We start from the raw sequence: 26,324 nt of genomic DNA, 5'->3' as shown, positions 1-26,324 counted from the left end.
GAGCGTAAGCGCGTGGTGAATGTGCACACCACAGTGTATATAAATACGTGATTCCGTACTCCTTGCCGTACTCCGTAGTTCGTGGAAGGCAGGGGTCGGGTTTGTGGTACAAGAAAAGTAAGAAAAATGCAAGATTCTAGCCATTGCCCATTGACTAGTTGAAACTTGAAGATTCTTAAAATAGCTAGATGATACCTATTTAACAGGCTATCTTGATGTCAGTTTGGCTTGCCGTTAGGCTGCCTGCAGTCTCGCACAAAACTATTTCAATTTGGGGTAGGCATTGATTCTCACTTGGATTCTCACAACAGGAGACAACATGATGCATGTATAATTTGTGTTTGCCTCACTTGACTTGGATGATGATGAATTCTGCAGTCACAGATAGGACGGTACTCACCGGCTGGAATCATGATAAGGAATCACCAGTTAATACCTCACTGGGTACCTAACCTACCTAGTCCCGGACTGCATAGAATTTTCGTCGTCCGAGAGGCATTGAACGAGGGGTTAATTTGATAGAAGTCCTTCTTAGTTAGTGTCATTGATAAAAGCCAATCCTTACCATATTTATATCCAATATTATCAAATAATTATCAACACCTGGCAGTGACTGGCACCTTTGGTTGTAGTGTGTAGGTAAAGAGAGGTCGGGTTATTATGTTTTCATCTTGTTTATTTTTACTGATCAAATAGATAGTTGTACTTATGACGCTCCTGAGACGTGGTTATATGCGGTATTTCAATTTTCATAATAATTTTCTTGGTTTCAATGGATGTGTCCTGGTGGAGTGCTTGGAAATCATTCCAAATGAGGTAACCGTAAAACGGGGTGTTAAGGGACAGTTTTGAGGTGTTTTGTTATATAACTCAAGAAGGGTTGGAGATAGAAGCATCAAATTGTCAGCATTTTATGTGGAATTTGGTGCTTTACATGCCTGCCACATTAAAGTTTTTAAGATTTATACCTGCATATTATTTTTTATTATTTTTCATCACCGTCCCTTAGCACCTCAATGTGGGGTGTTAACCCTCGCCCGTAAACGGCGATCTGCCACCTTCGCCCATGCAGGGGGGGGGTTGGTGCGACCCCCCCCTTGGCGTTTGAAAACGGAGCGTCGTAGAGCTTAGCGGAAAAGACCAACGGATTGCTCTCGCCGAGATCTCGCGATTGGTGGTATATTTTTTGGTCCTAGGTCAACATTTGACCTACTTTTGACCGGTCAAAGGTCAAATTTTCGGAAAAATAGACTTTTTTCAACTTTCCGCGGCGATTGCGGCAAAACGATGGGAGATATCGACTTGAAACCTTCACTAATGTGTTCCTTGATCAATTCTCTATCGTTTGGTATGTATTTCGTTTCCCTAGCTCTAAAAATGGCGCGTTGGGAGCGCCGGAAGTCGGCAAGGTCACAGTCGGCGGCAGAAATTCGAAAAATCAAAATTTAAATTTTTGAAATCTGATTGTATTTTTGGATTTGGGAGGTCCATTTGCTCCCTATAGAAGCTAATATTGCTGCATATTCCCATTGAGGTGACAAGAATTAGCAAAATAGTGGTTCGGGCGCTTTTCAAAAATAGTACCGGACGCTGTTCCTCTTGTGACGTCATAGCTCCGTGACCTGACCTGACCCGGTCAAGTTTCTTATACCATATGATAGCCAATACTTGCCCCAACATGCATAGGAAGTTTCATCACGATCCATCCACCGATGTCCGTACCACTGGCAGGAAACCTCGGGCGTTGGCACTCAGTTTGTGAAAATCCGGCCGGAGGCTGTTCCCTTTGTGACGTCATAACTCCGTGACCTGACATGACCCGGTCAATTTTTTTTTATCAAAAGATGCGCAAGGTTTGCCCCATAAGGTACCCAAAATTTGGCGGCGCTGCGCGCCGCCGTTTTTGCACTATTTCCGAAAAACCTCAGGGGGGGGGGGTTGCACCAACCCCCCCCCCTACATGGGCGAGGGTTAAGGGACACCTATATTATTCCAAGAAATGGTCATCAAATGCCCACAATTGGGGTGTGGAAGGGCACACAATTTATTTATTGAAATGGTTTGCATATTCTGTCACAAAACAAGTCAGGTTCATTCTGATTCACCACTAATGACCTTTTTAGCCAATTACGTGTAATGCAGTTTACGCTTGTGGAAAATGTGCTAATTATAAGGTAAACAGAACCAAAAAGTAATCTTCTGTCATCAATAAAAACCCATGTTGAAGCTAGTCACTTGTCATTATGTTGCCCTCTTTGTTTTAGTCTTTTTATGATGACATCACATTTACCTACATCAGTCTCCATTGACCCATCATTGTAAATTAAAAGAGTGTTGAGATGTTTTGTTACATAACTTAAGATGTGTTAGAGATAAAAGCATGAACTTGCCAGCATTTTATGTGGAATTTGGTGTTTTCCATGCCTACTGAAAGAAAACTTAATGAAATTATATTTAGATATTATTTTTTATTTTTTTCTTCTCTGTGCCTTAGCACCCCACATCCACCTCAAAATATGCATGTATCCAGAAAAGAGGAATAGGATGATGAATGAATGGGTGGATTTGCACAAGTTTTTCAGGAAACATGAGCAATACATGTGACAATACACCTATGCTTTCATTTTCCCTGTACACCCACTAGTTTATGTGGTACACACAGAGTTTTGGAGATGTTTCAATTTTGTGAAAATGTAGCATGATTTTCAAATCCATTTTTGAACCAAATCACTTGCATGAAAAACCATACCATTTTGTCCTATGGTCAAGAGCAAAACAGTGTCAACTACCACACTGAAGTTTCTTATTGAACCTTCTCAAATTAGGAAGTTAATATGACTAATAATATGAATGTTAATATGAAGTTTTTCCCATGCAACTGTCCCTTAAAGGGACCCTCCCACCTTAACATTAGATTTGAGTTGAGATAGCCAAAATGGGGTCCCTGGCTCACAATTACCGGTTTCGGCACTCACAACATCGAGAAATGCCTTAAATCGGAAATATTGAATTTCAAAATTGCAGCATTATGATTCAGAGGGGCTAATGCATAGGAATACCCCTCTGAATGTGTGACGTCAGTGCAGATATCTAACGATTTTTAAATGTTTGACTAAAACGTTTTGTAGCACGCGGTGGTATATGCTGCTTTGCGCGCAACAAGTGTCCCTTAACACCCCATTTTACGGTATTTTAGCACTCAACAGCATTTTGAAGCTAATTGACCACATCACAAACATTACAATTAGGTTTCTTACATAACATACTCTCATATCCAAATTCCAATGCTGATTCAGTTCAGAATGGTTTTGTGAGTGTCTAATTCTTCCTAGTACGTACTACTTAGATTTCTTTTTGTTTCAAATAACTATGCATTAAAAACATATTTTAGGAGCATTTTAAACAGTAACATTTTGGAGCACTAACTTGGAAAGCCCAAGCTCCAAAGTCTATCCATCTGGGGCCTGGGGGACTAGGTCTTTTTCAGGAATTTGATTATAATTCAAATTAGTATCACAGACTGCCCTTGTCTTCATTGTCCACTATTTACAAACTATTTGCATTACCTTTCAGCTTGTCCCAGCTCGTAGATTGTGCCAGAACAAGCCATGGACTCAGGTGGCGGGGATCAGCAGCAGTTGGTGGCTGAGGGCGTTCCCTCTGTGGCTGCGGCAGCTGTACTTGTCTCCAGCACTCCCCTGCCAGAAGACACACCTGTGGTCAAAGGTGGGTACCTACACACTTGCTGTGCATCCAGAATCCAGATAGTGTCATAATCTGGGGAGCGTGCTGTCGAGAGTGCAAACTTGCAAAGGTGGTGCAAAGGCAACGTGGTGGTAATGCATAAACCTGAATCTTTTCATAAGTTACAGTGAGTGAAAACAGCTGTTTGGAACTCCATAGGATCCCGTGATCTCCAATGCTGTAGCGATGAGACTAGTCCCGCTTTTGACTTACCATAGATGATGGCTGCTGAGCTGGGGATGACTGATCGGGGAGAAGCTCAACAGCGGTTCCCAGGCCCGAGAATCACTCGAAGGTGCCTGGCAGCCAGTTTTGCCAGTTGAAGGCGGACTTTCTGGTTCAAATGAACTACGCAAACCAGAAGATGGCGAATCCCACGCTGCTTTCAAACATTACATCCATGATACCACCGTGGTGCTCGCACCAGACAGCGTAACCATTAAACAGTCCGAAATTATCTTGGCCCATGAGTTTGTCCCCTAAAGCTATCTATGTTTCGTGATGGCTCAAGCCAACCAGTATAACGCCTTTTGGGGCGACTAACGGAGCGAGCGAGAGGGTGAGCCTTGCACGTGCGAAATTGCGAGGGGGTACCTCCAACTGAGTTGTGCACGGCACCCTACTAACCGGTCTCTAGCGATGTGCCAAATTTGAGCACAATCGGCCCAGCCGTTCTCGAGATCTGGAGGCGGCACCCTGCACGTGCGCACGTGCAAAATGGGTACCAACTGACTTTTGCACGGCACCCTACTAACCGGTCCCTAACCATGTACCAAATTTGAGCGCCATCGGTCCAGCCGTTCTCGAGATCTGGAATCGACCCCTGCACGTGCGCACGTGCAGCAGCACCTCAACTCTGGCACATGGATATGCATTGCATAGTGGGTGCCTACCTACATGCCAACTTTCAGCGCAATCGGCCAAGTAGTTACCGAGATATTGCAACAATTGCAAAAGTGACACCTCTTCGTTTTGCACGTGGCACGTGCATAAGGGGTCACCCACATGCATCGGGAATAGTCCAATACTTGGTAGAAGGAATGAAGCTACCCTACAAAAATTACCGCATGTAAATCGGTCAAGTGGTTGCTGAGATATAAGCCTCGCAAAAGCGTGACCACGGCCGGCCGGCCGGCCGGCCGCTCATACTCAGAAATTTCCGTTATTCTACGTACCAGTATAACGCCTTTTGGGGCGACTAACGGAGCGAGCGAGAGGGTGGGCCTTGCACGTGCGAAATTGCGAGGGGGTACCTCCAACTGACTTGTGCACGGCACCCTGCTAACTGGTCTCTAGCGATGTGCCAAATTTGGGCACAATCGGCCCAGCCGTTCTCGAGATCTGGAAGCGGCACCCTGCACGTGCGCACGTGCAAAATGGGTCCCAACTGACTTGTGCACGGCACCCTACTAACCGGTCCCTAACCGTGTACCAAATTTGAGCGCAATCGGTCAAGCCGTTCCCGAGATCTGGAAACGACCCCTGCACGTGCGCACGTGCAGCAGCACCCCAACTCTGGCACATGTATATGCAGTGCCTAGTGGGTGCCTACCTACTGTTGTAACGTGAGGTGACGTCCGCCACACACGCTGGCTCGATCCAAACTGGTGTATTTGGCCCAGACCATCTCGGCCGGTCACCGCACAGCCGCAGGCGACCAATCCCCGTCCGTCCCGCACCGGTGACGTCATAGGTCATCATATGACGTCACCGGTGACGTCATCTCACATCCTAACACCTCCACCACAGTCACAAACCACCCGAACACAAACGCTCTTCCAAACACAACACACCAACACGTAACACTTAAGTCACAGTACCGGTATTTCTCCATACCGCAGCAAAACGGTCCGGCTTCGCCGTCGGCCGTGGCCTGAGAATACGGTTCTCCGCAGCACGCCTCACACCCTCCGACGCGGACCGCTCCAACTGACCTCTACCCTCGTTCCCAGACCGCTCTCCCCTATCTAACGCCGGCCGCTCCGCCGGACGTACAGCACCCTCACACACCAGCCCCTCTCGATAATCAGGTGGCGCGGCACGCTCCGGAGGAGTCTCCGTTGCACGCCTTCTGACGTGATCGACATGCCGACAAATCACTCTACCATCCGATAACATGACAGTCACTTTCACACTACACACTTCTAGCACAATACCAGGAAGCCAGTTCCTACCATTTACCCCCTGGAGTCTGTCTACCGATGTGACCCACACGGCGTCTCCTTTTTGTACCGACATGGACCTGGCACCTCTGTCCGCGTACTGTTTCTGAGCTCTCTGACGGGTCTCTACCTGACTAGCCAGATCCGGCCTCAGCAGATCCATGTGAGTCCGCACTGGTCGGCCGATAAATAACTCCGCCGGTGATCGACCAGTGGTCGAATGAGGCGTGTTCCTGTACTGGTACAGGAACTGTGCCACCCTGTATCCAACCGGGCCCTGTAACGAGCGATAACTATTTTTAAAAGTCTGCACATAACGCTCGGCCAAACCATTGCTCTTTGGGGAGAACGGAGGTGACGTCACATGCTCAATTCCCAGTGACACGCAAAAACTCTGGAATGCTGGGCAGACAAATGAACTGGCATTATCCGAGCACAGCACCCGCGGTAAGCCCCATGTGGCGAACGATGCTCTTAATTTCTCAATTGTCACTGCTGTTGTGGACCCTTTGGTTGGGTACACATCCACCCATTTTGAATATGCATCTACAATGATAAAAAACATGTGACCGTCTATCGGACCACAGTAATCGATGTGTACGCGATCGTAAGGGCCCCTGGGCCATTCCCACGGGTGCAACGGAGTATTGGATACCTGGTTCCGAGTCTCATTGCAATGCTGACACTTTCTCACCATCTGGGAAATATCCTCGTCCATGTGAGGCCACCACACATAGGACCGCGCGAATGCTTTTGTCCGTGACTCCCCCTGATGGCCTGCATGCAGCATGCGCAGTACCTTCTCCCGGCCCTGTGTAGGAATCACCATGCGGCTTCCCCACATCAGACAACCGCCCTGACAGCTAAGTTCCCCGACTCTCTGCTGGAAGGGGCGAAAGTCATGCGGCAGTTCCCCACCGGCCGGCCAACCCTGCTGTGTGTACTGCAGTACATGGGCCAGCACCGGGTCACGGGCCGTCCAGCCCCGTATCTGCTCCGACTTTACGGGGCACCCGTCCAGAAACTCCAACAGATTAACGAATTCTGCTGGCGTCGGTGATGTCACTGCACTGCACGGCAGCGGCAAACGGCTCAATCCGTCACAGTGGGTCTGCTTCGAAGCAGGCGTGTATTCTAGTCTGTACGAGTACCCACTGAGCATTAATGCCCACCTTACCATTCTCGGCGAGGCCATCACCGGAATCTGTTTTCGCTCACCCAAAAGACCCAGTAGAGGCTTATGATCAGATCGGATCACAAAATCTCGCCCTGCCAAATAGTAGTTAAATTTTTTCACGCCGTTCACGACAGCCAATGCCTCCCTGTCCGTCTGACTATATCTCCTCTCGGTGGGATTCAGAGACCTTGAATAAAAGGCTACAGGGCGCTCTCCTTGTGGCGTGCGCTGACTCAGCACGACACCGATGCCTGACGGGCTAGCGTCACAAGCCAGTATCACGGGTAACTGCGAGTCAAAGTGAGCCAGGACCGGCGACTTCAACAGAAGCGCTTTGGCCCTCCCAAATGCCTCGGACTCGGCATTTCCCCACACCCACGACTCGCCCTTACGTAAAAGACGATAAAGGGGAGCCAGAACAGTCGATAAATTTCGAAGAAATTTACTGTAATAGTTTATTAGCCCTAACCAGGCCTGCAGTTCCTGTACATTTCGCGGCTCAGGCGCCGCTCGTATCGCGGTGACTTTCTGCTCCGTCGTGTGAACACCGTCTCCACTCACGGTGTAACCCAGGTAAGTAACGGAGCTTACCCCGAAACTACACTTTGCCTTATTTACCCGAAATCCAGCCGCGGCCAGACGGCCGAGAACCTCCCGTAACCGAGACTCATGCTCCTCCCGAGACGGCGCCGCGATGATCACATCATCGAGAAACACTGCCACCCCAGGTAAGCCGCTCAGCACCTGGTCAAGCGTGCGTTGAAAGAGAGACGGGGCACTCGCGTACCCAAAACTCAACCGAGTGGGTCTGACCAGGCCGCGAGGAGTATTCAGAGTTAAATACTCTCTCGATTTGTCGTCCAGCACTAGCTGATTGTAGGCACTCTTTAAGTCAACCTTCGAGAAGATCTGACAACCCGTTAATTTTACGAGGAGTTCTTCCACACGCGGCAGTGGATACTGATGCACTTTAGCAGCCTGGTTTATGGTTAGCCTGTAGTCACCGCAGAGTCGCAACGTACCGTCCCCCTTGGGCACCACCACCATTGGCGCCGCCCATTTACTGTCTTTGACCTCTTCCCACAAACCTAGCTTTAACTGTCTATCCAGCTCAGCGTCAACTCGCGCCCGATACGCCAGGGGAACAGGGCGCGCTTTGCAAAAGCGTGGTGTCGCGTCTGGGTCAACCGCGATGGTCACTTTCTCGCCCTTGAAACACCCCAACTCGTCATCAAACAGTTCTGCATACTCGGTCAACACCGGGGCTAACGCAGGGTCCGCTATCACGGACTTACCCGTCGGCTGGGGTGGAGACACGTCTGCCATGCGGCAGATAGCATTCCAGTCCAACTTGAAGTACGCCAACCAGTCACGTCCGAAGAGCACCGGGCCGGTGCCTTCCGTCACGATCAGCGGTAGGTTCACCGAAACAGAACCATATTGCACGCACACTATCGCCTCGCCCCGTAGGGCCAACCGCTGACCACCATAGGTGCACAATTTACGCCGCGAAGGAGCTATCGCCGGACTCCCCTTTGGGAACAGCCTGTTAAACTGTTCCTCCGAACACACAGAGACCGCGGCGCCTGTATCCACCTCCGCCCGCACTGCACGGCCGTTTAGTTTGATATCCACGTACAGGGGCGGGCGGCTCTTTTTTGACTGCGGTGACTGCGGTGACTGGTAGAACAGCGTGTAGACCTCTTCAGCAGCGTCGTCTGCGGGGTCCGCTCCCTCCGCTGGTGATGCCGGAGCGCCGAACTCATCGTCCTCCACTTGATCCACCCAGCCGCGACCCGCTGCGCGGCATGCATCTCGAACGTGTCCCATCTCACCGCACTGGAAGCAGCGGCGATTTCTCGCCCAGCACCTGCTCGGCGAATGTCGGCGGCTCCGACAGCGGTGACAAGGAGCGCCTTGCTGCTGCTCCCTCGGTCCCCGCCGATCCCGTGTCACGGTACCTCCCCTCCGACTGGGCGAGTCCATCGCGGCCGGGCGCCGGCCCTGACCGCCGGGCGCTGGACCACGCCCACCACCTGCCCGAGGCGGCGCTGCGCGCTGCGTGCTGCGCTGCTCCAGCCGGCCGACCACCGCCAGCGGCCGGGCGGCCGGCACAGCGGCGGACTCAGCGCGGCCAATCTCCTGCGCCTGAGCCTCTGCTGCCTCGCTGGTGCAGGCCAGCGCCAGAGCTGACTCCAGGGTCAGGCTCATCTGGCTGAGGAGCCTGGCTTGCAGTCTGGTGTCCCGAATGCCACACACCAGTCGGTCTCGGAGCATCTCCGGCAGGGTCTCGGACGGAAACTGACACGGCTTTGCCAACCTGCGTAGCCTGGCTGCGTACTCGGTGACCGATTCGTTCTCGTCTCTGCAGCACGAATGGAACCGGAACCGAGCGACGATCTCAGATGACTTCGGCTCAAAGTGACCTTGCAGCACAGTGACTAGCTGCTCGTACTCCAGGTCGCTGACCGTCTGCGGCGCCACCAGATCCTCCAGCAGTGCAAATGTCTTAGGCCCTACCACACTGAGCAGAGTCGCACGTCTCTTAGCTTGGCCAGAGACACCCGTAGCCACCAGGTACTGTTCCAGCCATCTGGCATATGTCCCAAACGACTCTTGACTGGGATCAAACTCCCTCGCCAAACCACTCAGACTGGCCATGGCGCACGCCGCGCGGGTTCAGTCTCGTCGCCACTGTTGTAACGTGAGGTGACGTCCGCCACACACGCTGGCTCGATCCAAACTGGTGTATTTGGCCCAGACCATCTCGGCCGGTCACCGCACAGCCGCAGGCGACCAATCCCCGTCCGTCCCGCACCGGTGACGTCATAGGTCATCATATGACGTCACCGGTGACGTCATCTCACATCCTAACACCTACATGCCAACTTTCAGCGCAATCGGCCAAGTAGTTACCGAGATATTGCAACAATAACAAAACTGACACCTCTTCGTTTTGCACGTGGCACGTGCATAAGGGGTCACCCACATGCATCGGGAATAGTCCAATACTTGGTAGAAGGAATGAAGCTACCCTACAAAAATTACCGCGTGTAAATCGGTCAAGTGGTTGCTGAGATATAAGCCTCGCAAAAGCGTGACCACGGCCGGCCGGCCGGCCGGCCGCTCATACCCAGAAATTTCCGTTAATCTAAGGAAAGACTACGCTCGCTTCGCTCGCTCCGTAAAGACTCCGCTCGCTTCGCTCGCTCCGTAAAAATCCCATAACGCGGTCCCCTCCAATTCGGCGAACTTCATGAACAAAGCCTCCGTAACGTGGGTTAGATGCTACCGAGAGCTGACTGGAACGGTTTTCGTGCTGGATAGCTGTTTTGGAAAGCACTTTGCTATTACCCGTTTTATAGGTAACGGATAAGCTACCGAATCGCCTTCGTCCCGCTTTGGTGGCATCAAAGACATGTCACATGATATGCTAGCGCTCACGCTCCTTGCCCGTCTTGTTCTTATTGCAGGTTATGATTTCAACGAGGGCATTGACTATCACAAGCTCTTTGAAACATACAAGAACAGTGGATTCCAAGCAACGAATTTCGGTTTGGCTGTTGAGGAAATCAATAAGATGGTACGTTTTCCTGCGGCCATCGCTATCGTGGCTCCATGCTTCAGCGTGTTTAGAATATTGCCTTAGGCTTGCTTGACGTGTTTGACCTATGGCTCATTCGGCACGTTTCAATGCTATTCCAATCTACTGATAGTGTTATTTTGTTAGTTTATTACGTTCTTAGATCTGCAATGTAATCGTACGGCTCTCGCGAGATTAAGCGGTAGGTTTTGCACTTTTACATTTCCGGTTATATCTCAGAAACTAATCGATCTACGATGAAGCCATTTTACACGATCATGGCCGGCTTGTTACCCAACAAGTCCATCGCATCTTCAACATTTAAAAGCTTAAGACGACGAAGATATAGCCTGAAGTACACTAAATTTTCTAGGTGCAAAAACTACCGCTAAAACCCGCGAGACCTGTACATCTGCTTTGTAATGCTTTGCATATCTTAGGCATAATCTAATCTCTCTCGCTCTCTCTCTCTCTCTCTCTCTCTCTCTCTCTCTCTCTCTCTCTCTCTCTCTCTCTCTCTCTCTCTCTCTCTCCCTCTCTCCCTCTCCCTCTCCCCCTCCCTCTCCTTTCCCCTCTCTCCCTCTCTCCCTCTCGCTCCAGCTGGCGGCCCGCGACCAGCCGCTGGCCGAGGAGGACGCGCTCAGCGAGGACGAGTTCACCCGACGCCGCTCAGCCTGCACCGTGTTCCTCGGATACACGTCTAACATGGCGTCGGCGGGCGTGCGCGACACGATCCGCTTCCTGGTGCAGCACCGCATGGTGAGCGGCGGGTGGTGGGTCTTCGTGTGGGAGGTGGGAGGGGGAGGGGGGAGGTGACACCGGCAGAGGGGTCCCGTGGCAGTGGAGGCTGACGGTGCGGGGACGGGTGGTGACGGGTCCTGCGTGAGAGATCTGCGTGCAGTGGGGGGAGGGTTTGGTGTGTGTTTGGCCAGAGTGGTGAGGTATGCAGTAGGGGAGACCCGGGAGGTATGGGCCGGTTTTGTGAAAAGGCAATTTTCTTCCAGTGGGCAGTGGCTAGACCCGGTTTTTCACTCTGTGCGCGTGAAATTGCCTTTCGCCTACAACGTGTGCCTGATATTAGGCATCTGGGATCAACTGTTTTGTCTCCAGATAACTTCAAATAAATCATGTGATTTTTCGATCCATCAAAATACACCGGGAGGTATGGGCCATGGCCCAGGAGGTATGGGCCGGTGCCATGTTTCATATTATTTTCTCGACAATGAGAATATACTCGTAGCTGGTATCTGGGGCATTCCACGATAGATCGTACCACTTTTTTCCAATTTGACACCCTCATCTCCCGGAATTTGACGAGAATTGGTCTCAGGGGTAATCAGGGGCTCTGAATCCACCTGTAACAATTTCGGGCTTCTCAGATAAGTATTTTTTTAGTTATGGTGTATAACATTTTTTGGATCTTGCTTTACAGCGCTAAGTTTGGCGGGCTGTAACTCTAAGACGGATTATTCAAATGCCAAATGTTATATAACATTGAACTTGCAATGAAACAGAGATTAATATGCATCTTTGAAATTTCGAAAAATGCGCTATTTTTGATATATGACATATCGAGTTTTCTTTCATTTGTATTTTTTGGACTTATGGACCAAATTTTTTTGAATTCTTATTTCTTTAAAAAAAATATTTGGCTCATTGTTAAGAAGTATGCAAAAAATTAGGAAGGTGTTCTTTCTATAAATGTATTTATTTTACGTCACGATAACGGTTTCGAATAGTGATTTCGGGAGGGGAGCTTACAAATGGCGTGGTAAAGCTGCCTAGTGACATCACGGTTACTGAAATTTCAATTTAAGTCTGAGTCATCTGAAAAAAAGTGAAAAGAGGGTTCATCCAACCCTCTTTCCTATAAGCGCGAGGGTGAAAAAGGCTGTTTGGTTCTGACAATGTTTTGGAATTTGGACGCCAGTGACCATAGCTGTCCGAGATGAAAGTTACAGGACGCATACATGGTGTCCTCCAGAGGTCTCACAACTTTTATATCTGGGAATTTTTCAAGGTTACATGAGGTCAGGTCGGTCACGTGACATCAATGTTATAAATCAATGGGGGAATATAAAAACTGTTATTTTGGCGCCGAGAATGATCTAAAACTATCCCACGTACATGGTATCGTGATTTCATGCACCCCTTGCAAAGTTCAATGCTTTACTTTTGCATTGTTAACCTTGCTTGACGTCATTTATGACGTCACTAGGGTCGTACGAGTTTTTCGTCAATAACTCCCGATCAAATGGAGCTAGAGAGTCGGGAAAGTCACCAATGGACTCGGGAAGACCTTCCGAATCGAATGATATGCCATATGATACCCTTTGCCCAGCTTCATGACCTGAGGGGCTCTGACCTGACCTTGACCCGAGGTCAACTACTTAAGTTGACCTCACCCTAGCAAAAAGTATACCATTCGATGCACCTGAGCTAGGCGAACACAATGATGCCAAAATCGCGGCTCTGTGGCCATTTTTTGCGAAGTTATTTACTAAAAACCGAACCCGTAACTTCAGTCACGTGACCTGACCTCAGACGCTACCGGTTAACCTAAGACCTTAAAATCGGGTACCAATCGCTGCGACTTGTAACGGCACATACGCTCGTTTTTTTCCGCGAGGCTCTAGCTCTATTAGAAGCGAAACGGCGTGCTGGGGTCGTATCAACCCCTCCGAAACCCATTTTGTTTGCCGGAAAATGAGGAACTTATAGAAAGAACACCTTCCTAATTTTTTGCATGTCGATTTGCAATGACATGAAGTTTATTTGGAAAAATAAAAATGTGAAAAATTTTGGTCCCAAAAGTCATTAGAGGCAAATGAAAAAAGATTAAGTTTTTTGCTCAACAATGAAATTTTTTCTTTGGAATTTTTAAATAGTAGTATTAATTTTTGATTCATCGCAAGCTTACTGTTGTTTACTTTTTGTTGGTTGCTTAACCCGTTCTTGAGTTATAGGCCATCAAACTCACCGTTACATACTGAAGTTAAAAAAATGTAATGCAATATAACTCAAAAAGTTTTGATCTGAGAAGTCTGATATTTTGCCAGGCGTCTTTGGGGCCTATGATTACCCCTAGAACCGATTTTCATTAAAATCTGAGAGATGAGGGTGACGGGCCTGGTACGATCTATCGTGGAATGCCCCATCTACCTTAATCTCTCCTAGAGCCCAGGAACCGCATAAGCGGCCGACAGCTTACTTCATGGAGGTCACCTGGGCCCATATGTATTTTGGTAAACTCAAGCATGCACCATGAAATAAGATCAATAATATTTTTCTGTTCGAATGAAATTTGAAGTTAAATTTTCGACCTTGCGCGACAAAAATAAAACTTGTTGACGGGGATATTTAATGAAATAAACATTTTTGTTTATTTATGATCAACGGGGTTGGGTGGCCCGAACCTCCCGGTTAGGACGCCAGAATGTGCGTAGCATCTCAGCTCATAATCTTGCAAGAAAGATTCAAATTGTCTATCCAGCATTAATTTGCATGCTTTAAACTTTATGTTAGCGATGGTCTGACATCATAAAACAAGCCTGGTTCAAATTTATTACGAATTTTCTGTATGTACCGTATTTTACTCGAAGAGGGCAAAAACGCTTCATCACCGCTCATTGCCAAAGAAGACTGAGGAAGATTTTGAAAATCACGTGGGTTGTAAAACGGAATGGCTGCTACCAGTTAACGCCGTCAAATGTGTAAAAATACGTAACACTTCTTCAAAACTGCGATGGCCCATACCTCCCGGGTCTCCCCTAGGTCTCTGACGGTAGGTCGGGTGTATCAACTGGCATGTATGTTCGTCTGTGACAGTAGATGGACTGTGCCTGAGTTTGTGTCAGACTGACTGTATGTCGTCTACGATAGGCAGGACGGGTGGAGTCTATGATAGGGGAGCGATGTGCCGCCCCCGAGTCCTGACATGCTGAATGTGCCTGTGTTACATGCAGACTGTCTTTTACAGGTGGACTGTGTGGTGACCACGGCCGGCGGTGTGGAGGAGGACCTCATCAAATGTCTGGCGCCGACATACGTGGGCTCGTTCGAACTGGACGGCGCGTCACTGCGTAAACGAGGCATTAACCGGTCAGTAGCTGCGCAAACAGGGCATCAACCGGTCAGTATCCGCACAACTCGGACATTGCAATTGTGAACTGTTTTGCAAAGTTAATTCATTACTACACTACTAGGCCAACAGCCTGATGGCAGAAAAGAGAATGATGTACTTTCGAAATTGGTTCGAAGCTGCATTTGATATTTTTAAATTGTATGAAGCTCAGACCCAACCTAACCTGGGCCCTGTTCGGTCGCTGTTTTTATATCAGCGTGCTGTCGGTTTTTCCCATATAAGGAAGTTATTGCTGGTGCTTCTTGGCCTCTCATCGGTCTAACGAATAAACCACTTGAATTCGACCAATAAGGAGCCAAAAAGTAGCAGCATGGTCGCAGCCTGCTGATAAATAAACGGGGAGGGGGGGGGGCGAACAGAGATCAGGAATGTTTGATAAATCCTAATTGTACTTATCTACTCGTGTAGCTGTTTTTTCACAGGCTACAAATAAATAACGAATGTGTCTTTTTCAGCATCGGGAATCTGCTGGTGCCGAACGACAACTACTGCAAATTCGAGGACTGGGTGATGCCCATTCTGGACAAGATGGTCGTTGAGCAGGCTGAGCAGGTACTGATTCGATAGATGGGCTCCTGAACGCTTGTTAACGGTACAGCACCTAGTCTGTGTCATAACAGCGGCTCGTTGACAGTCGTTGAATTTCCTTTTTATGTTCGGGAGGGCTCTTTTCGGTCTTTTGCTGCCGTTGCAGAGCAGTGAAAAGAAATTCAACTCAATGCGAAATGAATTATCAGTCCAGTGACGGACAACGATAACCGCGGCGATCCCCGTCAGTCATCGCCTCCTCAGTCCTTACCGCCAGCGCACGCTGTGATCGCAGCTGTCACCAGTCTCGGTTGATAACCTGTGTACCCCAGGGCACGCTGTGGTCACCATCGTTAGTCCCTCAGCTGATAACCTTTTTACCCTTTCCCCAGGGCACGCTGTGGTCGCCATCGTTAGTCTCTCGGTTGATAATCTGTTCCCCTGATATTCCCCCAGGGCTCTGTGATCGCCATCGGATAACCTGTGTCTATCCTTCCCCAGGGCACGCTGTGGTCGCCATCGTTCGTTCCTCAGCTGATAACACATGTACACTGATAACCTTTATACCGTTTCCCCAGGGCACGCTGTGGTCGCCGTCCCGGATCACGGCCCGTCTCGGAGAGGAGATCGCCGACCCCAGTTCGGTGCTCTACTGGGCCGCCCGCAACCGAATCCCCGTGTTCAGTCCGGCGCTGACCGACGGCAGCCTCGGCGACATGATGTTCTTCCACTCGTACAAGCGGCCCGGACTAGTGGTGGACATCCTCTCCGGTAGGTGGCGCTGGCTGCGGCGGTACGGTCCTCGGGACGCGTATTTGGAAATTCCGACCTCGACGAGCATCTGTGGTAGAAAACCACCACTTTGGTAGGGGAAACTACTGCTATCTGCTACCATTTGCACTGCATGTGTCGCTATAGCTGCGACATCTATGCATATACATATAAACCGCGACATCTGTGTGCGCTGATTCTAGTTAACTTTATCTGTATAGTGATTAGCTAGGGCACGAGGGTGGATCCAGACTTTCAGTTTGACGGTGGGGGACTCATGGCCGGCCCGATCCCCGGCAGTCAAAGCTGCTGAGCGGAGGGGGGGGGGGAGGAAGGTCCAATATGATGCCACAAAAGACATGCCTATTGCCTATAGGTATATACGTATGTATTGGTATCAGCACTCGGCAGTGTGTCTCCTGAGATGTTAGTGATTTTTATCGATTCATCAAGTTGACGATTTGCTTTTCGCGCTTAAAAACGGCAGCGCTCCGCGTCGGTGTTTTTTAAATTTATTTAATAACTTTTAGCTTTAACTTAACTAATACCAATACGTACCAATACATACGTATATACTATATACCTATAGGCAATAGGCGTGGCATCATATTGGACCTTTCTCCTCCCCCCCCCCGCTCAGCAACCGGACTGTAGTGGATCGGGCCGGGCATGAGTTCCCACCCTTAACCAGGGATGCGGAGCCGTGGAACTTTCAGACGGCTCCGACTCCGGCTCCGGCTCCGGGTGAAATGTCATGGCGGCTCCGGCTCCGGCTCCGAGTAAAATGGTCCGGCTCCGGCTCCAATACTCAGTGCATATTAAATGCGGGTGGCAGAAAAAAAGATGGGATTGGCCTACGTCGCTTCTGCATTTGCATAACAAGTCTATTTTTATATTTTGAGTACCGCATGTTTTACTGCCTGAAACTGCAAGTTCAAGGCAGTTCGGTTTGACAAACCGAACTAGGTCAATAATTTTTTCCTCTTAAAAAAAGGAGCCGTAGTCGCCCCTTTTTTTGACAGCTCCGGCTCCGGCTCCTGCTCCGGGATATATTGTTTCAAGGCTTCGGCTCCGGCTCCGGGTAAAATATGCCGGCTCCAGCTCCGGCTCCGGCTCCGCACCCCGGCCCTGCCTCAAACTGAAAGCCTGGATCCACCCTGGTGCCCTAGCTAATCGTTGGTAGCAGACAGCAGTAGTTTCCCCTACCAAAGTGGTGGTTTTCTACCACAGATGCTCGTCGAGGTCGGAATTTCCAAATACGCCTTCGGGACTGGGGCCTCAGGGCTGTAGACTTGTAGGTGGCGCCGGCGGTGTGCGTGTGTGTGTGGTGCCTCCAGACACGGGCTCCAGTTGGTAGCTGGTGTCAGCGTTGCTTTTCCCCGATCCCTGCCCCAGAGTGGTAGGTGGCGCTTGTGGTGGCACGTTCCCCCGCCTTGGTGTGGCTTGGGAGCAGATGTCGGCGTGGTACGTACATTAACCTAACACAAGCTAAAGTCTACAGTTTTAGACACCTTCCGCTTACCTAAGGCTCAAAACTAAAACTACAGCTATAGCACATTTTATCCTGCAGTGGAATTGTAGAGGTTTAAAACCAAACTTCCAGGACTTGCAATCGGTCATACGTGGGCGCAACCCCTTCATAATCTGTCTCCAGGAGACCAAGCTGGCGCCAACTATGACTTGCACCATCAGGGGCTATGCCGTCTTCCGCAGGGACCTGCATTCGGACACTATAGCACATGGTGGTGTCCTCATAGCAGTGCACCACAGTCTGCCAGTCACACCGCTCCTACTGAACTCTCCTCTGCAAGCAGTAGCTGTGAGAGTGCACCTATACCGCCGGGAAGTGTGAGCTCCCGGCACCAGTCCTTGTGGTGGGCGACTTCAACGCTCATAGCACGGTATGGGGATGTGATCACATCGGCCCACGTGGTTTTGCCTTAGAAAGTTTTATTTGCGATGAGTCGCTTTGTATTTTAAATACAGGGCAGCGAACCAATTTTACTCTGCCTTCCGGCCAAACATCGGCGCTTGACCTGAGTTTGGCAAGTCCGCTTCTAGCTCACCTCTTTACTTGGTCGGTACATGACGACCTACTCGGCAGTGACCACTTTCCGGTGTGGATTGCGTACCAGGATACCCCGACACTGGGGAAGCGCCCACAACGGTGGAACCTGCATAAAGCCGACTGGGCCGAGTTTTCCGTTTTGATGGAAACCTCGTTGTCCAGTGCCGACGGCTGTATTCCATCGGCGGAAGCTTTTACGTCTTTACTTTTAAGCTCCGCCGAAGCGTGCATCCCTAAGACACCAGGACAGCCCCACCGCACTCCCGTCCCTTGGTGGACGGAAGAGTGTAGGAACGCAATCCGAGCACGGAAACGCCCCTTCAAGCAGTTTAACCGAAACAGCACCATGGAGAACCTCATCGCTTTCAAAAAAGCGCGGGCTTTTGCACGACGCACAATCAAAGAGGCAAAGGTCAGATCATGGCGCTGGCGCACCTACGTTAATTCTTTAAATCGGTCTACTCCGACGAGCCAGGTGTGGTCACGCATAAAGCGCATCTCGGGACTGCTCAGCTCTTCTCCACTTCCGACTCTGAGGGTGAACAACTCTGATATAATACATCCTTTTGATGTCGCGGAGGCTATAGCTAGAACACTCTCAGAGCGCTGCCGGCCGGGGTGACGCTCCCTCGCAGCCCGCACTAGGGCGAGCCCGACCCCAGCTTGGCTTGGCGGATTTTTCCACTGACGAACATATAGAATATAACGAGCCTTTTACAATGACTGAACTGAAGCACGCCATATCCTCGCTTCGAAGTGTCGCCGAGGGCCCAGACGCCATTCACAACTCCATGTTGAAGCACCTTCCTTCTATCGCCCTGGAAACACTGTTAGCGATATTTCACTCGCTATGGGAGAGCGGTTTGTTTCCTGCAGCATGGCAAGAGGCCACGGTGATCCCCATTTTAAAGCCTGGCAAGTCGGGACTTGACCCACTTCACTACCGTCCTATCTCATTGACCTCTGCTCTTTGCAAGTTGATGGAGAAGATGGTGAATGCTCGCTTGAGTTGGTTTCTGGAACATAACGACATTTTTACGGACGCGCAGTGTGGTTTCAGGAAACACCGCAGTTCAGTTGACCATATCTTAGCTCTTGACACCGAAGTGAGGACCGCTTTTACCGAAAAGAAACACCTTGGGGCTATCTTTTTTTATATTGAGGCTGCTTACGACACAGTTTTACGGCAGATCATCTTGAGGAAGCTTCTCAGCTATGGTATCCGTGGCTGTATGGGCTTTTTCATTTGCAACTTTTTATCTTATCGCACCTTTCGTGTCAGGGTTGGAAACCACTTGTCCAGCTCCCACCTTCAGGAGAATGGTATTCCACAGGGAGGCGTCTTGAGTGTGGCACTTTTTGCTATCATGATTAATGACATTGGCGACAGACTCCCAACGGCTATAGGGAGATCCCTTTTTGTCGACGATTTGGCGGTATGGTTCTCCGCCTCAAGTGCGCGGCACACGTCACGACAACTTCAGCTTGCTGTGACGCGTTTAGAAAAGTGGAGCAAGGATAATGGCCTTAAGTTCTCAACTTCAAAGACTGGCTGTTCACTTTTGCCGCCGCCGCTGCCACGATCCTGATCTTGGAATCCGCCTCTACGGGCGAAATATCCCCACGCAGCCGGTTGCAAAGTTTCTTGGTGTTGTTTTGGACAGACGTCTGACGTACAACGAGCATTTTAAAACTCTTCGTGAGAGATGTTTTAAAACTCTAAATATTTTAAAATGTGTATCACGTACGTCGTATGGAGCTGACCGACGAACCTTGCTTTTACTTTACCGCTCTCTGGTACGTTCAAAGCTCGACTACGCAAGTTTCATTTATGACAGCGCCAGCGAGTCGCGTAAGAAAATGCTTGACACCATTCACCATGCCTCACTTCGCGTTGCTACGGGTGCTTTCCGTACTTCGCCAACAAGCAGCGTTCTGGCTGAGGCTCACGAGCCACCGTTATCTCTCCGTCGCCAGATGTTGGGCATGCGGTATGTTTTAAAACTTCGTCAATTTCCCTCGCACCCGGCATACCCGTATGTCTTCTCGCGAGAGATCAGTCGGTCTGACAGAGTGGCTGGTCGATCGACTTCCTTCGGTGGACGTATGCAAGCTCTCTTCTCAAAAGCAAACATTTCTCTTCGCGGCGTGAGGCGCACGTGGAGCGCGCCCTTGCCGCCCTGGAGAAATGCGTATCCACGAATCGATCTTTTACTGACAGACATCAGGAAGGACGATCAGCCGCCATGCACACTACGAGCACGGGCGCTGGAACACATTGCCTCATATGATGGTTTTACCTCGGTTTTTACAGACGGCTCGAAAACAGAACATGGTGTCGGCTGCGCTTTTGTGACTGGTCATGACACACGCACATTCTCTTTGCCAACTTCTGCCTCTGTTTTTTTTCTTCCGAGCTCGTTGCGATTGAGAAGGCTTTGTGTTTTATCGAGGTGTCTGACAGCTCCTGCTATCTGATTTTGTCAGACTCCCTTAGCAGCCTCTTATCTTTACGGAGTTTTAATCCAGACAACCTGATAGTACAAGACATTGTATCTCGTCTTACGTCGGTGGAACGAGCAGGTAAATTCATCCAGTTCTGCTGGATACCGAGCCATGTGGGCATAAGAGGCAACGAGCTTGCCGACGCGGCCGCAAGACGCGCGGCCGCGGCCCCCTGCCTCCGTCGTTTGCCTCTGCCGGCTCGCGATTTTTACCCAGCCGTTCGATCTTTTACGACGTTTAGCTGGCAGACAGAGTGGCGTCTCCATGGATCTGAGAAGCTACGAAAGGTGAAACCTACTCTGGAGCCCTGGCAGTCCTGCTTTCAAGGCAAAAGACACCATGAAGTGGTCCTCTGCAGACTACGGATAGGGCATACGTATGCAACGCATGGCTATCTCCTCCGTGGAGATGATCAACCAACATGTAGCCATTGTGCCGTGCCGCTCACAGTCACTCACATTCTCTTAAGTTGCCCGCACCTCGAACCAAACCGGACACGCTGCCTCGGCCGCATTGCCCCAGGCACCACCATTCGCCACCTGCTGGGTGATGACTCACCCTGGGTTTTATCCGGCAGCATCTTTTCTTATATTCAATCCATCAGTTTTCCTGTGATATACAGGGTGTCCGGAAATTGATTGCGCACTCTTCTAGTCCACTTTACAAGGAAAGAAACCATGCATGGGTCATGGTTTATTTACGGATATACCCTCCACCCAATCGCACACATTCCCTCATACGGTCGGGCATGCCACACATCAGGTTATACAATGTCTCTGCACTAATGCTGAGCCACGCTCGCTGGAGGTTCCTGATATGCGCCTGCTCGGTGGTAGCCGGCTCCATCATGTCGAGCTCGCTCTGCACGATAGTCCGCAAGTTCTCGATGGGAGACGGGTCAGGGCTGCTGCCCAGCCATACACCCTTGTCCCAAAGCCCTGGGAGGTTGTCCCAGCACCACTGTTGAGTGCTGGCGTCGTGATGAGCTGAAGCACTGTCTTGCTGGAAGATCGCCTCGGACATCTTCGGCACATCTTCGGGAGCAGCTCGACCTGTGTTGGCGCCCCCGTCTGCCTCTTCCGCTTATCGCGGACGCTGCAGACTCCTTCAGAACTCCTTTGCGTAGTACTGGGCCGTCACGGTCTGACCGCGAGAGACGATGTGGAGCTCTGACAAGCCCTGATGACTCATCATGGCTCAGACCATGATTTTCAGTGGCTGCTTCACCGTGTCGATGGCAGGCACTTCAGCACTGCTGTGCGCCCAGACGCGCTCGTTCTGGCGATTCAGCGGGTGCATGAGCTCGAACACAGACTCATTGCTGAACAAGACGCGCCGCCAGTCCTGAATGCTCCAGTTCTTCTGCTCCCGGGCTTTTGGTTCTGCTACCAGACGCTTCCGCTTCTGGGCTTCGGCCAGTTTTGGCTGCCGGCGCAGATTGAGCGGTTTGAGACCCAGGCACTTGGCCATGTAGTTGTGAACAGTGGTCTTCGACACCGCTTGACCCATCTCAGTCAGCTTTTTGGCCAGTTTCCGCGTCGATTGGCGCCTTTTCAGCACCGCCTTAGCGAGCACGTTTTTGGCCACTCTGCTCAGCACAGTTTTTCTCCCACGGCCCTTGCGATTCTCCAGTGCTGCACCACTGCGGTCGAGAACCAGTCAGTAATGAAGGGTCCGGCGAGATACATCCACTTGTCGGGCAACATCACCTACCGTCATCCCGGCTTCAACCATCCTAACCGCGCGGTAGCGCGTCGCTAAAGTGTGCTCCCTCACCATTCCCGATATGGGGTTCGCGCGCGAAGACAACCTCTCGGAAAGCAACCTGTGGCCACTCACTGCGGCTGGGGTCAGGTCACCTGCTGGATCACGTGATCACCTGACACGCTGGGGTGCCCGGGGGTGGGGTCGCGAACCTCCCCAACCGGTTTGGCGGGAGCACGTGCGAGATACGTGAATATGGACAGTGTGCAATCAATTTCCGGACACCCTGTACCTACTCGTTTTACTAGTATAACGTATCTCAAGTAGTTCTAGTCTTCTTCAGTTCGTCAGTTCTCTGTTGACATATCCGCTTTACCAGTACAGCGTTATGGGCGCAAAATGACCACCGCAGTCGACGCGCCCGTAAACCCCAATGAACGAACGAACGAACGAACCTCAGTCATAACTAATGCCCGCGCGGTATCGAATCGAATAACGCGGTGTCCTGCTCAAATAGCTTTAAGAATATGATGTAAAACAATGCGTTTCTAGAATGTAGTCGTTACAGAATGATAGGCTCTGCTCCCATTCGAACGCCTGATGACACCCGACACTATGTTTGGTGGTACATGATACCACTTCCTTACACCGTCTGTGCCGACACCTGACAACACCTCCTGACACTGTGCGCTGACACCCGCAGACCTGCGTCGGCTGAACTCGATGGCGATAAAGGCGCAGAGCACGGGCATGGTGATCATCGGCGGCGGACTGGTCAAACATCACATCTGCAACGCCAACCTCATGGTGAGTGACGGCGGCCAGACTAGGGGTCCGATGGGCGGGCAGACGTGTTCACATTTGACCTTATACGAGTATACACACGTACAGCGATACATATTTTCATTGCTGCAGGAGCCGACCATATTTGAATAGCGAATATAGCCGATGTAATTATATTGTAAATGGCAATGTCCACTATAACTCATTATAAGACGCTATTTCTCCGTGGCCACACCATCGTATCATGAGACCCGGCTTGCCTAGAGAACGTCTACGCTACGTCTACACTCGTCGAACGCCACCCGTTTTTGTTTGCCTATGCCGTGTGAGCGACTCGTTAATGTTCAGTCTTTTTGTTTTTGTGCGCCACACCTCACCACAACGTCTCGCATTTCTGTCCCGCTGCTCCCATCCTCCGGAGTCTGACCGCCCACTCTCCCTCTCAGCGGAACGGCGCCGACTACTCGGTGTTTCTGAACACGGCCGCCGAGTTTGACGGCAGCGACTCGGGCGCGCGGCCCGACGAGGCCGTCTCCTGGGGAAAGATTCGACCGGCCGCCAAAGCCGTCAAGGTGGGTCCCCCGGACGAGCCAGGGAACCGAGAGGAATGAGTCTGGGAGCGGGGATGGACCGGTCGAGTCGGGCCTCGGGAACTGGGGGTGGACCATGCGGCAGTCGCGGCTGGGTCTTGGACGCTTCGTGATGGCGTTACGAGTGGGGAGGTGACGACAGGCACGAATCACCACATAGCATGAGCGGAAGGGCGATATTTTATTGATGCAGCGCCTCTCAACCCCAATTATCATATTCACGAATCAATATCGCAATTAATATCTAGTGTCACAAATGGCGTACAGTCATATAATTGACATCATTATGTTCAGTGTTGGCCCTGGCCCCCCTAACTATGTGGTGATTTGCTTTGATTAATACTGTAATGATTTGAAGAAATGACTGCTAACAGACATTCAAACAGAAATGTTTTTCACATGTCGACACCTTTTTTTAAACCCCATATTTGTTCTCCGGTGAATTTCAGACAAGTTGGTTAGAGACCTTCAAAAAAGGTACAATCACTCGATTTTTCTCAAGTTTTTCTGTCTTGGCAGATAAAGCAATACCAGAACAGGCCTACGAACACAAATATTTGATCAGGATCGGACGAATGGACACTTTTAAAAGGAGATCTTTCGTGCCTCCCGGAAATTCACGGGAGAGCAGATGTGGGGTTTAAAAAAAAGGTGTCGATGTATGGTATCTCCTGGTATGGTATGGTATGGTGGAGTTGCTTATCCATAGTGATTAATGACGTTATTGCGATTTAAAGTGATGGCACGACAACATATTTTATGGACTGTATTCCGTATGACAGGCCATGATGTGCCTGCATTTTAGATAAGGCTTTACTAGACTAGTTGTTTCAGTTTACTTCCAATGTTTTGATAAAAGGTACAAACAGTGCGGGGTGGGAATTTTTTGTTTGGTTTGGTCGTAGACTAATTAAATAATCACTGGTCGCGTGGGAGCTGACACTCCCAAGGCAAGGCACGTTCGTTCAGTGGCTAAGCACGCTGCTCGAGGTCAGGACGGGTGCAGTTGGTCACAACGGCACTGGTAATTTGTGAATAGTTGATATCAGAGGAGTGGGGCTCGATAGACGCCTCCGTAAAGGCAGTCTTTAGATGGGGCGTTCCCAGCGCCTGTGACACCTATGGATGGCTGCCTCCGCACATCAGTCATCGGCGCCGGCCCATTTCCCCCGCCTGGTGCGCGGGCTCCACCCTCCTGACGGGTACGCCACACACCAATCGCTATAAAACAATGAAAATAATTGCGATCCGCGACAAAATGGCCAGTTCGCCTTCGCGCAAGGTGAGGATAGGAAATAGGAATAGACACTTTTTTGTTGGATGATGACTCCTTTTTTCCCGTCGGTAAGTGTTTAATTATTTTTGTTTGTGTTACCCGCAGGGGCGTAGGCAGGGGGGGGCACTGGGCCATGGCCCCCCCCCCCCCCCTTGGGCGCCGAAGGCGCCCTTTGCGATTGGAGGGCGCCGAAGGCGCCCTCCAATCGCAAATGCAATTGTGATATAATCGAATCGAAAAACAATCGCGACTGGAGGGCGCCCTCCAATCGCGAATGTGTTTACAGGGAAAATACGGATGGAGGGCGCCCTCGGAGGACGCCCATTCCAAATACGCCCTCCAAATACGGTTGGAGGGCTCCCTCGGGCGCCCTCCAACCACATTTGTAGGCTGTAGCTCTCTAAGCGTAACGGTGGTCGCCTATGTAAGCCGCTGTCCTGTAAATAAGCGCCCTCTCACCCGAAGGCGCCCTCCTGTAGGTTGCCACCCTGCTACACATTGCCGCCCTTCTGCTGATCGGCGTCCTCATAATTATTGGCGCTCTTCTACCTATTGCGCCCTCATGTGAAATTTTGAAGGCCGCCTTTCTCCCTTTTGGCACCCTCTTGTTCAGTGCCGCCCTCCTACCTATTGGTTCCCTAGTCCTTCCTGTTGAATGCTAATCGGGGCCCTTCTCCTATTGGCGCCCTCGTGTTGATCGCCGCCCTCCTAACCACTGGCACCCTCCTGTTGATCACCGCCCTCCTATCTACTGGCACCTTCCTGTTGACCAGCGCCCTCCGCACAGACGCCCTCCTGTTCGTGTCATCCTCTTGAGCAAAGGCGCCCTCCTCACCATTGCCACCCCCATTTTAATCGTCACCCTTCCGCTCATTGGCGACTTGCAGTTGATGACCGCCCTCCCACCTATTGGCGACCTCTTGTTGATCGCCACCCTCCTATTGGTGCTCTCCTGTTCCTCGCACCCTCTTACCTGGTGGCGCCCTCCTGTTGATTGTTGATCGGGGCCCTCCTACCTATTGGTGCCCTCCTGTTGATCGCTGCCCTTCTATCCATTTGCGCCCTCCTGCTGCTCGCCAACTTCCTACCTATCGGTGCCCTACTGTCGAAACTCGGGATGTTGATCGGGGCTCTTCTACCTATTAGCGCCCTCCTGTGGATCGCAGCCCTTCTACCTATTGGCAACATTCGTTGATCGCTGCCCTCCTATCATTTATTTACTCCTTTGGCATGTTCTTCAACTTAGTCGTTCTATTGCACATAGTTGATGTCTTGCCTGTGAAAACTGC

At 50.6% G+C, this 26,324-nt stretch overlaps 1 protein-coding gene across 3 annotated transcripts in view; it reads left to right on the top strand.

Moving 5' to 3' along the window:
* The window catches only part of LOC122372879 (probable deoxyhypusine synthase), a 29,206-nt gene continuing 2,882 nt past the window's right edge, over window positions 1–26,324 (top strand). Inside the window, exons 1-9 of one of the 3 annotated variants that reach the window (XM_043350538.1) lie at window positions 1–117; window positions 3,574–3,726; window positions 10,557–10,666; window positions 11,267–11,425; window positions 14,646–14,767; window positions 15,266–15,362; window positions 15,917–16,109; window positions 23,090–23,193; window positions 23,616–23,741. In XM_043350538.1, coding sequence (XP_043206473.1) covers window positions 3,609–3,726; window positions 10,557–10,666; window positions 11,267–11,425; window positions 14,646–14,767; window positions 15,266–15,362; window positions 15,917–16,109; window positions 23,090–23,193; window positions 23,616–23,741 — 1,029 coding nt within the window. In that variant the 5' untranslated portion in view covers window positions 1–117; window positions 3,574–3,608. Of the gene's footprint in view, window positions 118–197; window positions 277–3,573; window positions 3,727–10,556; window positions 10,667–11,266; window positions 11,426–14,645; window positions 14,768–15,265; window positions 15,363–15,916; window positions 16,110–23,089; window positions 23,194–23,615; window positions 23,742–26,324 lie in introns of those variants that run through there. The other 2 variants (XM_043350539.1, XM_043350537.1) reach the window with 2 other exon arrangements.

This window comes from Amphibalanus amphitrite, unplaced genomic scaffold (genome assembly GCF_019059575.1).
Source record: "Amphibalanus amphitrite isolate SeventyFive unplaced genomic scaffold, NRLGWU_Aamphi_draft 001412F_arrow, whole genome shotgun sequence".
Classification (NCBI taxonomy): domain Eukaryota; kingdom Metazoa; phylum Arthropoda; class Thecostraca; order Balanomorpha; family Balanidae; genus Amphibalanus; species Amphibalanus amphitrite.
This window is presented reverse-complemented; position numbering and strand designations above follow the sequence as displayed.